At 44.1% G+C, this 13,361-nt stretch overlaps 1 protein-coding gene across 2 annotated transcripts in view; it reads left to right on the forward strand.

Moving 5' to 3' along the window:
* ARMC2 (armadillo repeat containing 2) overlaps positions 1-13,361 on the forward strand; it is a 179,302-nt gene that overhangs the window by 106,416 nt on the left and 59,525 nt on the right. For both annotated transcript variants that reach the window (XM_030199186.1, XM_030199187.1), the window contains exons 8-9: positions 7,415-7,590; positions 11,762-11,864. In XM_030199186.1, the coding sequence (XP_030055046.1) occupies positions 7,415-7,590; positions 11,762-11,864 (279 nt within the window). The remainder of the gene's footprint in view (positions 1-7,414; positions 7,591-11,761; positions 11,865-13,361) is intronic.

Below are 13,361 nucleotides of genomic sequence, written 5' to 3' on the forward strand. Positions count from 1 at the left end.
AAGGGGTTTTGCACGTTCAAAAACTTCCACTTCCTGCTTAAGTTTGTTGAGGTCCTCTTTTATATTATCAAGTTGAAGACAGATGGGGCAAGCTCTAAGCCTACAGATGGTGTGCTTTAGGATTAATGCACCACAGTTATTACACTGAATAAAAGTCATGGTGATTGGTTAGAATGGATATGAACAGTTGTACTCTGATAGGGTTAACAATCGGCAAGATCCGCCTATAAGTGACTTTATTGAGGAGTATTGTGAATGTCTATTGGGTTATCTATATGTGAGTAGCAAACTTAGGGGTGGGTGGATGGTGGACTAGGGTGGAAGGGACTGTGTCTTACAATGGTTCAGCCAAGTACCACTTTTAAAAATGTTCTCTAGAAGGGGCAAGCAATGAGATCATTTTTATTTATTTTATTTTTTATTAGAATTTTTGTTCACACCTTTTCAGTAGTAGCTCAAGGTGAGTTACATTCAAGTACACTGGGTAATTTGATACAGATATCAAGTTCTGCTGGAATCTATAGCAGTTTATTTAATGCAATCTCCAGCTTCAAATTAAACCAGCTGTAACACTAAAGCTGCTTTCTTACCTAGGACTGGCAGTGGGAAAAAATAAATCTTGCAGAGCTTATTGACCTATAAGTGCATTCACTCTGCTGCTCCCCAGTACCTCTCCACTCTTGTCTCTCCCTACGCCCCCTCTCAGGTACTCCATTCTGTAAATCTCTCTTATCTGTCCCCTTCTCCTCTACTGCTAATTCCAGACTCCGTTCCTTTTATCTTGCTGCACCTCACGCCTGGAATAGACTACCCAAGCCTGTACGTCTAGCCCCGTCTTTGGCCGTCTTCAAGTCCAAACTTAAAGGCCACCTCTTTACCTCTGCTTTTGACTCCTAACCACTGCTCACTTGCCCTGTCCTTTTTATCCCTTACCCTTACCCTTATTGTTCTGTCTGTCTGCTTGTCTTATCTAGATTGTAAGTTCTTTGAGCAGAGACTGTCTTTTTGTGTATGGTGTACAGCGCTGCATATGCCTTGTAGCGCTATAGAAATGATAAGTAGTAGTAGTAGTAGAGCTTGTTGACCGTTCTCTAGCCAAAAGTTGAGAGAAAAAAATTTTTTTTTTTAGTTTTTGGTCTAGGTTAGAAGGCAGAGTAGTGATTTTCATCCTTTTTCATTTCATGGCACAAGGCACGAAAATTGTCGAGGCACACCACTGGAGTCTAACCCATCCCCACCCGTCCTCGCAAGTAATCTCCTCCATCCCCACCTGTACCTGTAACCTTCAGAGGTAGTTATTTCATTTAATTATGCTGCTGAAATACATTAGAGCACCAATAAACTTGCTACTGAGAAACTGGAACAAGATGGACTGTTACAGATTCCTACACAGACGCCACATGCCAGCAGAATCCTTTACCTCAGTTGCAGTTGCAGAACATGACTCTCACTTGATAGAAAATAGGGAACCACAAAACATATGCAGACAACTCTGCATGCTGTGCAACATCAGAGAAACAGAAAGAAATTCATGTTAAATTCTCAACATTGACATAATTCAATCACTAAACTGAAATTAAGATCATTTTTCCTACCTTTGTAGTCTGCTGATTTTTATTATTCCAGTCATCTTGTTCTCAGTCGTTGATTCTGCTTTCCTCTTGTCTGTGATCTTAACTCTGTTTCCAGATCTTCTTTCCACGTTCAGTTTCTTATCTCACCTTCTGCCCTCTGTCTGTGTAATTAAACTCTGGAAGTCGTTGCCAGAGAATGTGATAAAGGCGGTTAGCTTAGCGGAGTTTAAAAAAGGGTTGGATGGCTTCCTAAAGATAAAATCCATAGACCGTTATTAAATGGACTGCTTATTTCTGGGATAATCAGTATAAAATCTTTTGTACATTTTTGGGATCTTGCCAGGTATTTGTGACCTGGATTGGCCACTGTTGGAAACAGGATGCTGGGCTCGATGGACCTTTGGTCTTTCCCAGTATGGCAATACTTATGTACTGATCTTTCACGTTGTTCTCTGCCTCCTTCTCAAATCTGTCTTGTTTTCTCTTCCTCTTCTCTTACCTATATGTGCAACCTGGCTCCCTTCTTCCTTTCGGTCTAATCTCTTTTCTTACCTTCCTCCTCCCAGCCCTTGGGCCTCTCTCTCTCTTTTCTGATCCAATTCCACAAACTTTGTGGTTGCCAGCAGTTATTAGAACAGGCCTTCCTCTGGCTGTCCCAAGGTTTTCCCTCTGCCTTGTCCCTCACCCGTGTCAGAAGGAAGGACCCCAGGGCTGGCCAGTGGAAGGCCTTTTCTAATACTTGCAGGCAACCGCAAAGTTTGAAGAATTGTGGTAGAGAGGAGAGAGACCCTAGGGGTGGGAGGAGGAAGATAATGAGGCAAATCGCACAACGCCTATTATCTGGAGGGGATTCCCGGACTCCCTGGGGAGCAGCCGTGTACACCGGTTGAAAAACGATGGAGTAGCACATACCACAATATAGATACGTAGCACAATTTAACAAGGCAATTAAAGTCTAGAGAACAGATACATAGTAACATAGTAACATAGTAGATGACGGCAGAAAAAGACCTGCATGGTCCATCCAGTCTGCCCAACAAGATAAACTCATATGTGTATACCTTACCTTGATTTGTACCTGCCTTTTTCAGGGCACAGACTGTACAAGTCTGCCCAGCAATATTTCCCGCCTCCCAACCACCAGTCCTGCCTCCCATCACCGGCTCTGGCACAGACCCCGTATAAGTCTGCCCTCCCCTATCCTAGCCTCTCAACCACCAACCCCTCTTCCCCCCGCCACCCAATTTCAGCTAAGCTTCTGTGGATCCATTCCTTCTGCACAGGATTCCTTTATGCCTATCCCACGCATGTTTGAATTCCGTTACCGTTTTCATGTCCACCACCTCCCGCGGGAGGGCATTCCAAGCATCCACTACTCTCTCCGTGAAAAAATACTTCCTGACATTTTTCCTGAGTCTGCCCCCCTTCAACCTCATTTCATGTCCTCTCGTTCTACCGCCTTCCCATCTCCGGAAAAGATTTGTTTGCGGATTAATACCTTTTAAATATTTGAACGTCTGTATCATATCACCCCTGTTCCAGATACCAGATAGCTAAATGGAAATGTTAAGAATAAAACTCAGAAAGCACTTAGCAGTACTGGGGTTCAGGTCCTTGCAGGAGAGAACATGTATGGGCTGTGTTTTCACTATGCAGAGGCTTGATCATCCTTTTGTTTTCAGTGTATCAAATACATTACTGTAAAGCTAATTTGATTTTGATATAACAAATACAGCACTGTGGCATGAATGAATGAATTGGATACAAAAAAAAACCCCAAATTGAGTGTGAAGCAACAGGAAGAGACTGCAGCAGTACTTGACAGATAAATGAGGGTGTTTTCACCTAAATGCTTTCTTAATGGGTAATTAGGCTGAGCAATCCTTAAACAATAATTTGTTTTGATGCAGGATGTTCTTGAAGCTGGGGCAGAGTTGCAGCCTGATTCTTGGAGGAGGTGAAGGGAGTGAGAAAATAATTGTGGTGGCTGTAGGAATTGTCTGAATATATCCAGAATGGAAAGGAGATCAGAGTAAAATCATTTGCTTATTGTGGATTTTGCCAAACAGGACTGCGAAAATATTTTTAAATGCTCTTGAGCGTATTATCCAAACCTTTACATGATAAGAGGAGAAAATGACCTTGGACTGTAAGTGGGCAGCTTTTTTTTCATTGGTCCTAAGAAAACATTCCACTGGTTCGATATGCGAACGTACAACCCTTTATAACGGCGCTGATTTTCGAAAGAGAAAAACATTTATATTTAAACGGTTTTTTATTGATGATCAAACATTTGAAACAGCTTTATGAAACATTCTGTAATCATAATGACACATCATATGCATTTATGTACATCTTAACTGCATCATCAGTTTTTACAACATTTTCTCCCCTTCTACCCCCCCCCCCCCCCTAATATAACCTCTATACCGTGAGCTTCTTACGTCATGGTCTCTATTCCTTCCAAAATTCTGTCACCAAACTTTACTGACTTGTACAAAGAGTATATGTCTACCGGGTTCCCCTTACGTTAGGGTTTGCTAAGGTTGTTTAGTACAGCACTTCTTGCTTTATGAGAAATATTTTGCAGATAAGGGTTCCATATATTAATAAAATTCTTTCGTCTCTTTGGGTTACCCTGGGCCACCCTGGCCTCCCAGAGCATTAACTCGTGGAGCCTATTCCTCCAGAGCCAAACGGATGGTGGTTCCTCCTGCATCCAATGCCTGAGTATGCATTTTTTCCCCACTGCATATGCCTTACAGAAAAGTAACTCCACAGTTTTATCTGAGACCCCATATGCATTGCTTTTGTTCAAAAGTACTCCTCTCCAGGAGGGGAGCAGCCCTTGCCCTGATAATTTTTCAAGGTATTTCTGTACTGCTTTCCAAAATAGTTTTATTCTGTCACATCTCCAAAATGCATGTAGAAATGTATTCCTCTCTCTGTGACATTTAGGGCATTGGGCATCAGATATCCAACCAGCCCTTGCTGCCTGTGATTGTGTGATGTATCCCCGATGGATAATCCTATACTGACTCTCCTGCAACTCCGCTCCACCCACTTGTTTGGGGATATCTTTGATCAATTTAGCAAAATTTATTCCCTTCAACTCATATCCCAAATCTTTACTCCATGTGTCTTTAAGCTTCTCGTATGCACGAGGAGGCCTGAGCGACATTAAAGCTCTGTGTAAGCTCGACATCGATACCTGTCCATATGCATCTCCCCTCAAAAATTCACGCAGCCTATGGCCTAACCTCATGTCCAGAGCTGCTTGGTCTAGACTGAACCAATAATGATGCAGTTGTCTATATGTGTAATAATCTTTATTGGCAAGTGAAAGCCTCTGCTGCAGGTCCTGAAATCCATACAATCCCCCCTCTTCACTCCTCAAATGTTCAAGCAAAGTAATTCCCAATTCAGACCATTTATCAAGTATCCCTTTCTCTAACCCTGAAGAGAAAAACATTTAAAAAGTGGCATAAAGCAACACTTGGACATTTTTCTTGCCAAAGCATTCAAATCGCTATTTTCAAAACCTATTTTGCAGACATTTATCTATGTAGTTTGTTTGCAGTGCATCCAAATCACAAGGAGGCGTGTTGGGGGCAGGATTAGGGCATTCCTTACACTTGGACATTTTTCTGTCATAATGGAACAAAACCGAAACATCCAGGACTAAAACTAAGAAGTTTTGCAGACCTGTTTTAATAATGACTATGTACTGATCTTTCACGTTACGCCAGAGAGAACAGAAGTGGATTTATTTTTTTTAACTCTACAGAACCGGAAGGATTAAATGTCCGCGTTGAATGGTCAGCTGTCTTCTAAGCTTTGAGAAGTGATTACTACTACTACTACTTAGCATTTCTAAAGCGCTGCCAGGGTTACGCAGCGCTGTACAAGTTTAACATGGGGAAGGACCGTCCCTGCTCAAAAGAGCTTACAATCTAAAGGTTACAAACTATGTAGTCAGTGTAGGTATCATGAGTGGGGAAGGTGGTTATGCGCCAAAAGCAAGGGAGAAGAGATGGGTTTTGAGTAAGGACTTGAAGATGGGCAAGGAGGGCGCATGACATATGGGTGCGGGAAGGCTGTTCCAGGCATATGGTGATGCGAGGCAGAATGGGCGGAGTCTGGAGTTAGCGGTGGTGGAGAAGGGTACAGATAGGAGTGATTTGTCCTGAGAGCGGAGGTTACGGGTGGGAACATACGGGGAGAGGAGGGTAGAGAGGTAATGGGGGGCTGCAGATTGAGTGCATTTGAAGGTTAAAAGGAGAAGCTTGAACTGTATACGGTAGCGGATCGGGAGCCAGTGAAGTGACTTGAGGAGAGGGGTGATATGAGAGTATCGGTTCACGCGGTAGATAAGACGTGTGGCAGAATTTTGGACAGATTGAAGGGGGGATAGATGGTTAAGCGGGAGGCCAGTGAGAAGAAGGTTGCAATAGTCAAGACGAGAGGTGACTAGCGAGTGGACGAGGGTTCGGGTGCTCTGTTCAGAGAGGAATGGGCAAATTTTGCTAATATTATAGAGGAAGAAGCGACAGGTCTTAGCTGTCTGCTGGATATGGGCAGAGAAGGAGAGGGAGGAGTCGAAGATGACTCTGAGATTGTGGGCTGAAGCGACGGGGAGGATGAGGGCGTTGTCAACAGAGACGAACAGTGGGGGAAGAGGAGAAGAGGGTTTGGGTGGAAAGACAAGGAGCTCAGTCTTAGCCATGTTCAGTTTCAGATGCCGGTTGGACATCCAGGCAGCGATGTCTGAAAGGTAGGCCGAAACTTTGGCCTGGGTTTCGACCATGATGTCGGGAGTGGAGAGATAAAGCTGGGTGTCATCAGCATAGAGATGGTACTGGAAACCATGTGATGAGATCAGCGAGCCCAGGGAAGAGGTGTAGATCGAGAAAAGAAGCGGTCCACCCTGTATCATCTACAAGAACTTGTAGATGATACAGGGCTCGTTGTATTATAAAAACATAATAAAACAGCGAGGAATAAGTAAAAGGTGACTTTAATAAAAAATTCAATATTAAAAAAAAATATTTAAAAACAGAAGTGAATACAGCTGGAGGAAATGACGTGAGGGATCCTAATAAGACGAAAGAGGAGGAGTCTATACATCCTTGATAAGGGGTGTCAGTTTGCCCGTAGTTTGTGACCTGTGAACAGTCATTCCTTAGGATGCAGCTTTATATAGATTCGATGTTATGAAATTTGGAGAGACACTGTGGACAACAGAGTAAAAAAAAAAAAAACCCTGACGCAGCAATAGCGAAACAGGGATTCCCTGCCGGGTTTAGAAGCGGGTGACACCGTTGGGTCCGGATCACTGGAACATAAGGATTGAGCTAAGTGATTTCTGGAGTGTTCCCCGAATTTGAATGTTGGAATTATATACCATATGAACTATCATTGATCTATAGAAGGTAGACACAGATGACTGCAAATTAAAAGACTAATTATTGAGACAGAAACTTTCTATTTGATACTGAAATGAGTAGGATTTGATGGCATGCTGAGCTTATGCCTTATAGCCCGCTGAGTTGGGCTGGCTGGGCGGCGACTCTGAGGCTTTTTTCTCCATCGTTGGTTGAAAATAGTAATTACAGGTTTCTGAGCAGAGTGAGTGTTCTACATTAAAGATACACAGTTAAGTGTGAGGCTGTGTTTAGATTTTCAAATTGAATATTGGAGCTTGAGTGAATTATTAATAATGATGACTAAGCCACAAAAAAGTGCCCTAAATATCCAGTTGTGAGCACTACTTTTCTTTCTCTCATTGTACTGACTTAAAAAGTAATCGTTCATGTACTGTTGCTTTGTTCCTTATACAGAGGTCAGTATAGAGAGTCTGTGCCACGCTTGCACCAGACTCCATCAAGCTTTGGAAGAAGGAAATATGCTGGGACGGAGGTGCAAGAGACGAGCCCTGATTCTGAAAACCCTGTACAGACTGGTGGATATTGGTTCGGACCAACTTAGTTTAAAACTAGCAAAAGTGATTCTTGCTGTAAGTTTGATTTGTTTGTTAAAGTACAAATGCATGCATGTGTCAGTCAAAAGGTATATATCAAACTACTTTTGTGTGAGAACATCCAAACCTTGGGTGGCACCTGAAATGTAGGAGGAAAGTTATCAATATGAGCCACTGTTAAGATGCTATTTTACTGTTAACCCCAGTTATTAATAACTAGTTATTATTGCATAATATGGGACCTGTGTTACAATACCAGACATCCTATATAATAATTCTCACCACCAACGTTCTAATGTTTTGTTTTTGTACCCCGCGCTTTCCCACTCATGGCAGGCTCAATGTGGCTTACATATTGTATACAGGTACTTATTTGTACCTGGGGCAATGGAGGGTTAAGTGACTTGCCCAGAGTCACAAGGAGCTGCCTGTACCTGAATTGGGAATCGACTCAGTTCCCCAGGACCAAAGCCCACCACCCTAACCACTAGGCCACTCCTCCACTCCCGATGCTGGCGCTGACGCTCCCCTGCTGCCGGATCTATGTTCAAAATGGCCGTCGATACTTACAAGGGCGGCCTCCAAGACTTCAGCAGAAGTCTCACAAGTCCGCCATTGGAAGTCTCGGCGGCCATTTTGAACAGCGATCCGGCAGCGGAGGAGCGCCAACAGCGGGCAGGCAGAACCGGGGATCTTTCCTGCCTGCCCCAAAGAATTGGTTACACAACCTGGGTGGATGAAGGAGGAGCCAGGTGAGAGAGTAGGGTCGCTGGACATGGGTGGCTGCAGGGGGGGCAGGGGGAGAGGAGGGTGGCTGCAGGGGGGGGGGGCAGGGGAGAGGAGGTGGGGGTGGAAGGGGGGCCTCAGACCATAAAGGGAGGGGGGAGGGGGCACTCACTCATTCACTCACTCTCTGTCTCTCACATGCACTCTAGGACACATGTCTATCACACTCTCCATCTCTCACACACACTCTCTCAAACATACACTCTGAGGAAAACCTTGCTAGTGCACGTTTCATTTCTGACAGAAACGAGCCTTTTTTACTACCGTGTTTCCCCGAAAATAAGACATCCCCTGAAAATAAGACCTAGTAGAGGTTTTGCTGAATTGCTAAATATAAGGCCTCCCCCGAAAGTAAGACCTAGCAAAGTTTTTGTTTGGCCCCGATGGGACATGGACACAGAAACCTTAATTTTTTTTGCTGCAACCCAAAGATGAAATAATCCTACCTAATAAAAAGCACATCCAACGTTCTGAAGCCGCCAGCGTTGCAGTGAAGCCTGAAGCCCTGAAGTGTTTGGCTTCGTAAATAGCTCCGCCCTCCACTCACTAGCCCTGCCCTCGGAGCACAGCTGATCAGAACAAAGTTGCTCGCGCTGTTCCGCCCTCCCGCTCCTCGCGCTGTGTCACTCACTCAGTTCCTTGCGCTGCTCAAACAAAACAAACGTCACCGGGGGCAAGGGGTCAGTAACGCGGGGGGGGGGGGGTGTGTGAAATCGAAGGGACGGGGGAATCTGCAGCTCCGTGGGAGGGGCGTGGGCGGAGCTTCGAAACAAGCAGGACTGGTTGGAGGTGGTGTTGAAAGACCTAGCACATCTTTGGGAGCAAAAATTAATATAAGACACTGTCTTATTTTCGGGGAAACAGGGTAGTTAGTAATAAAATAACATTAACAGTAGCCCACATTGATAACTACCCACTTAACGTACTTTGTTGATATGATTTTAATGTCAGTATGTTATTACTATTTGTTGCCTACTGAATGCACCAGTTATATAATATAAATAACACTATGAATTTGTTGCCATCAGAATTAATGATCTTTAGTTTATTTATTGCTTTTCCATTTCTTCCGAACAGAAAATTGTTGGTACAGAAATGCAAAGAAAATGTGGACAACTTAAAAATTTACCATGAGAAAAATATCCCTTGCCTGCTGATTAACTATGAAGTGTATTTTCAAAGCACTTAGACTTAGAAAGTTAAAAAGAAGCGGCAGAAGAACCAAACCTTGTGGCAAACCACTGGTAAAATCCTTTCCCTCAGAATGAGCACCGCTTACCACTACCCTCTTTTGCCTTCCACTCAACCAGTTCCTAACCCAAGCAGTCACTTTAGAGCCCATAGCGAGGACACTCAGTTTATTTATTAGATGTCTATGCTGAACCTTGTCAAGGGCTTTGCTAAAATCCCCAAATGCAAAGGACTAAAATACAAACTAATGCACGCATCAACCTTTTCCTACTTGAGCACACAATTCTGGAACGTGCTGCCATGCAACTTAAAATCGATCTACGAACTAGCTTCCACAAACTATTGAAGACCCATCTCTTTAATAAGGCATACCACAAAGACCAACAAATATGAACTCCTCCACATATACCCCGAATTGTCTTTACTATTTGGTGATAAGGAAGAAGCTGGAAACTACAGGCCGGTAAGCCTCACTTCGGTTATTGGAAAAGTAATGGAAGCCATGCTGAAGGAAAGGATAGTGAATTTCCTAGAAGCCAATAAGTTGCAAGATCCGAGACAACGTGGTTTTACCAGAGGGAAATCGTGCCAAACGAATCTCATTGAATTCTTTGATTGGGTAACTGGAGAATTGAATCATCGACGTGCTATAGACGTAATCTACTTAGATTTTAGCAAAGCTTTTGACACGGTTCCCCACAGGTGGCTCTTAAATAAACTAGATGGGCTGAAGATAGGTCCCGAAGTGGTGAACTGGATTAGGAACTGGTTGACGGACAGACGACAGAGGGTGGTGGTAAATGGAGTTCGCTCGGAGGAGGGAAAAGTGAGTAGTGGAGTGCCTCAGGGATCGGTGTGAGTGACATTGCCGAAGGGTTAGAAGGTAAAGTTTGCCTATTTGCGGATGATACTAAGATTTGCAACAGAGTGGACACCCGGGAGGGAGTGGAAAGCATGAAAAGGGATCTGAGGAAGCTAGAAGAATGGTCTAAGGTTTGGCAATTAAAATTCAATGCGAAGAAATGCAAAGTGATGCATTTAGGGAGTAGAAACCCACGAGAGCCTTATGTGTTAGGCGGGGAGAGTCTGATAGGTACTGAGGGGGAGAGGGATCTTGGGGTGATAGTATCCAAGGATCTGAAGGCGACGAAACAGTGTGACAAGGCGGTGGCCGTAGCGAGAAGGCTGCTAGGCTGTATAGAGAGAGGTGTGATCAGCAGAAGAAAGGAAGTGTTGATGCCCCTGTACAAGTCGTTGGTGAGGCCCCACCTGGAGTATTGTGTTCAGTGTGGCAAATTTAAAACAAATCGGAGAAAAGTTTTCTTCACTCAACGCATAATTAAACTCTGGAATTTGTTGCCGGAGAACGTGGTGAAGGCGGTTAGCTTGGCAGAGTTTAAAAGGGGGTTAGACGGTTTCCTAAAGGACAAGTCCATAAACCGCTACTAAATGGACTTGGGAAACATCCACAATTCCAGGAATAACATGTATAGAATGTTTGTACGTTTGGGAAGCTTGCCAGGTGCCCTTGGCCTGGATTGGCCGCTGTCGTGGACAGGATGCTGGGCTCGATTGACCCTTGGTCTTTTCCCAGTGTGGCATTACTTATGTACTGGGTCTGTCCCTAGTGGGCTCACAATCTAAGTAGTATATTGTACTACAGTTGTACTTGGGACAGCGGCGGGTTAAGTGACTTGCCCAGGGTCATATGAGCTGCAAAGTCTGGTCAGCACAAATACTCAAATAGTGCTCAAACTTCAGTGTTGGCCAACTGAAGCTTTTTTATTATCTTGTTAGAGCTCTGAACACAAATACTGTAGGATTTAATCTTTGTTGGATTTTTTAGGAGAGGGAGGGTTGACATATAGACTCCACACCTCTATTTGATGTTGTGGTTTACATAAAAATGTTTACACAGACCAGCTCTAAGCAGTGTGTTCAGCTTTAATGCTTTTTATTTATCTCCAAGCAACAAGCAACTCGCCTGGACTGTTTTGTGTGCAAACCAAAATGTAGGCTCACAAAGCCAAGCTATGTTTGTTTGCAGATAGAAAACAAGTACAATTCTCTTTTAAAAAAATACAAATTAAAATTAAAATCTGAAAGAAATACCGGACAATTCAAATCTAAAAGCAAGAAAATATCGCTTAGCTTTACTGTTATATGAGTCTGTTGTGTATACAAGTCTATTAAGTCACCTTAAGTTTGATCTGGTTTCTTGTTTTTGCAGCTTAAAGTGAGCGGAAAGAATCTTCTGAATGTGTGCAAACTCCTATTTAAAATTAGCAGAAGTGATGATAATGATTTGCTGTTCCAGAAGTATAGCATGTTTGGTGAGTATTATATTTAGCTCTAAAAAAAAATTTCCTGGGCCCTCCTTAACAATAAGATTGTAGCAAACAGAATTTGGCTGCTGATTTGAAATATATAGCAAACCAGTAGTACCTTGAAATCTGTCAGTAAATTGTATACCCTGCACACCCTGCCTTGGACAAGCTTGTGAAAAGCTGTGAAGGCAGTTTGTTTATTTATTTATTTGTGACATTTATATCCTAGAAGAATTACAGCATCCCAGTAGACCAGTCCAGACTTGTGCATTATGCCCATCTACCAGCAGGTGGCAATGGAGAGAACAGCATGCAACAGCTTCTTGTCAGTAGTCTCTCTATCTCCAGCAGGTGGTACTACTACTACTACTACTACTTAGCATTTCTATAGCGCTGCCAGGGTTACGCAGCGCTGTACAAGTTTAAACATGGGGAAGGACAGTCCCTGCTCAAGAGAGCTTACAATCTAAAGGTAAAAACTATGTAGTCAGTGTAGGTATCAGGAATGGGAAGGTGGTTAGGCACCAAAAGCAAGGGAGAAGAGATGGGCCTTGAGTAAGGACTTGAAAATGGGCAGGGAGGGCGCATGGCGTATGGCCTCAGGAAGTCTGTTCCAGGCATAAGGTGATGTGAGGCAGAAGGGGCGGAGTCTGGAGTTAGCGGTGGTGGAGAAGGGTACAGAAAGGAGTGATTTGTCCTGAGAGCGGAGGTTACGGGTGGGAACATATGGGGAGAGGAGGGTAGAGAGGTAATGGGGGGCTGCAGATTGAGTGCACTTGAAGGTCAATAGGAGAAGCTTGAACTGTATACGGTAGCGGATCGGGAGCCAGTGAAGCGACTTGAGGAGAGGGGTGATATGAGAGTATCGGTTCACGCGGTAGATAAGACGTGCGGCGGAATTTTGGACAGATTGAAGGGGGGATAGGTGGCTAAGCGGGAGGCCAGCGAGGAGAAGGTTGCAGTAGTCAAGACGAGAGGTAACGAGCGAGTGCACGAGGGTTCGGGTGGTCTGTTCAGAGAGGAATGGGCGAATTTTGCTAATATTATAGAGGAAGAAGCGACAGGTCTTAGCTGTCTGCTGGATATGGGCAGAGAAGGAGAGGGAGGAGTCAAAAATGACTCCGAGATTGCGGGCTGAAGAGATGGGGAGGATGAGGGCGTTGTCAACAGAGACAGAAAGTGGGGGAAGAGGAGAAGAGGGTTTGGGTGGAAAAACAAGGAGCTCAGTCTTTGCCATGTTCAGTTTCAGATGCCAGTTGGACATCCAGGCAGCGATGTCTGAAAGGCAGGCCGAAACTTTGACCTGGGTTTTAACTGTGATGTCGGGAGTGGAGAGGTAAAGCTGGGTATCATCAGCATAGAGATGGTACTGGAAACCATGTGATGAGATCAACGAGCCCAGGGAAGAGGTGTATATCGAGAAAAGAAGCGGTCCAAGGACAGATCCTTGAGGGACCCCAACAGAGAGCGGGACGGGGGTGGAAGAAGAGCCATTAGAAAATA

Source organism: Microcaecilia unicolor, chromosome 3, assembly GCF_901765095.1.
Source record: "Microcaecilia unicolor chromosome 3, aMicUni1.1, whole genome shotgun sequence".
NCBI classification, from domain to species: Eukaryota; Metazoa; Chordata; class Amphibia; order Gymnophiona; family Siphonopidae; genus Microcaecilia; species Microcaecilia unicolor.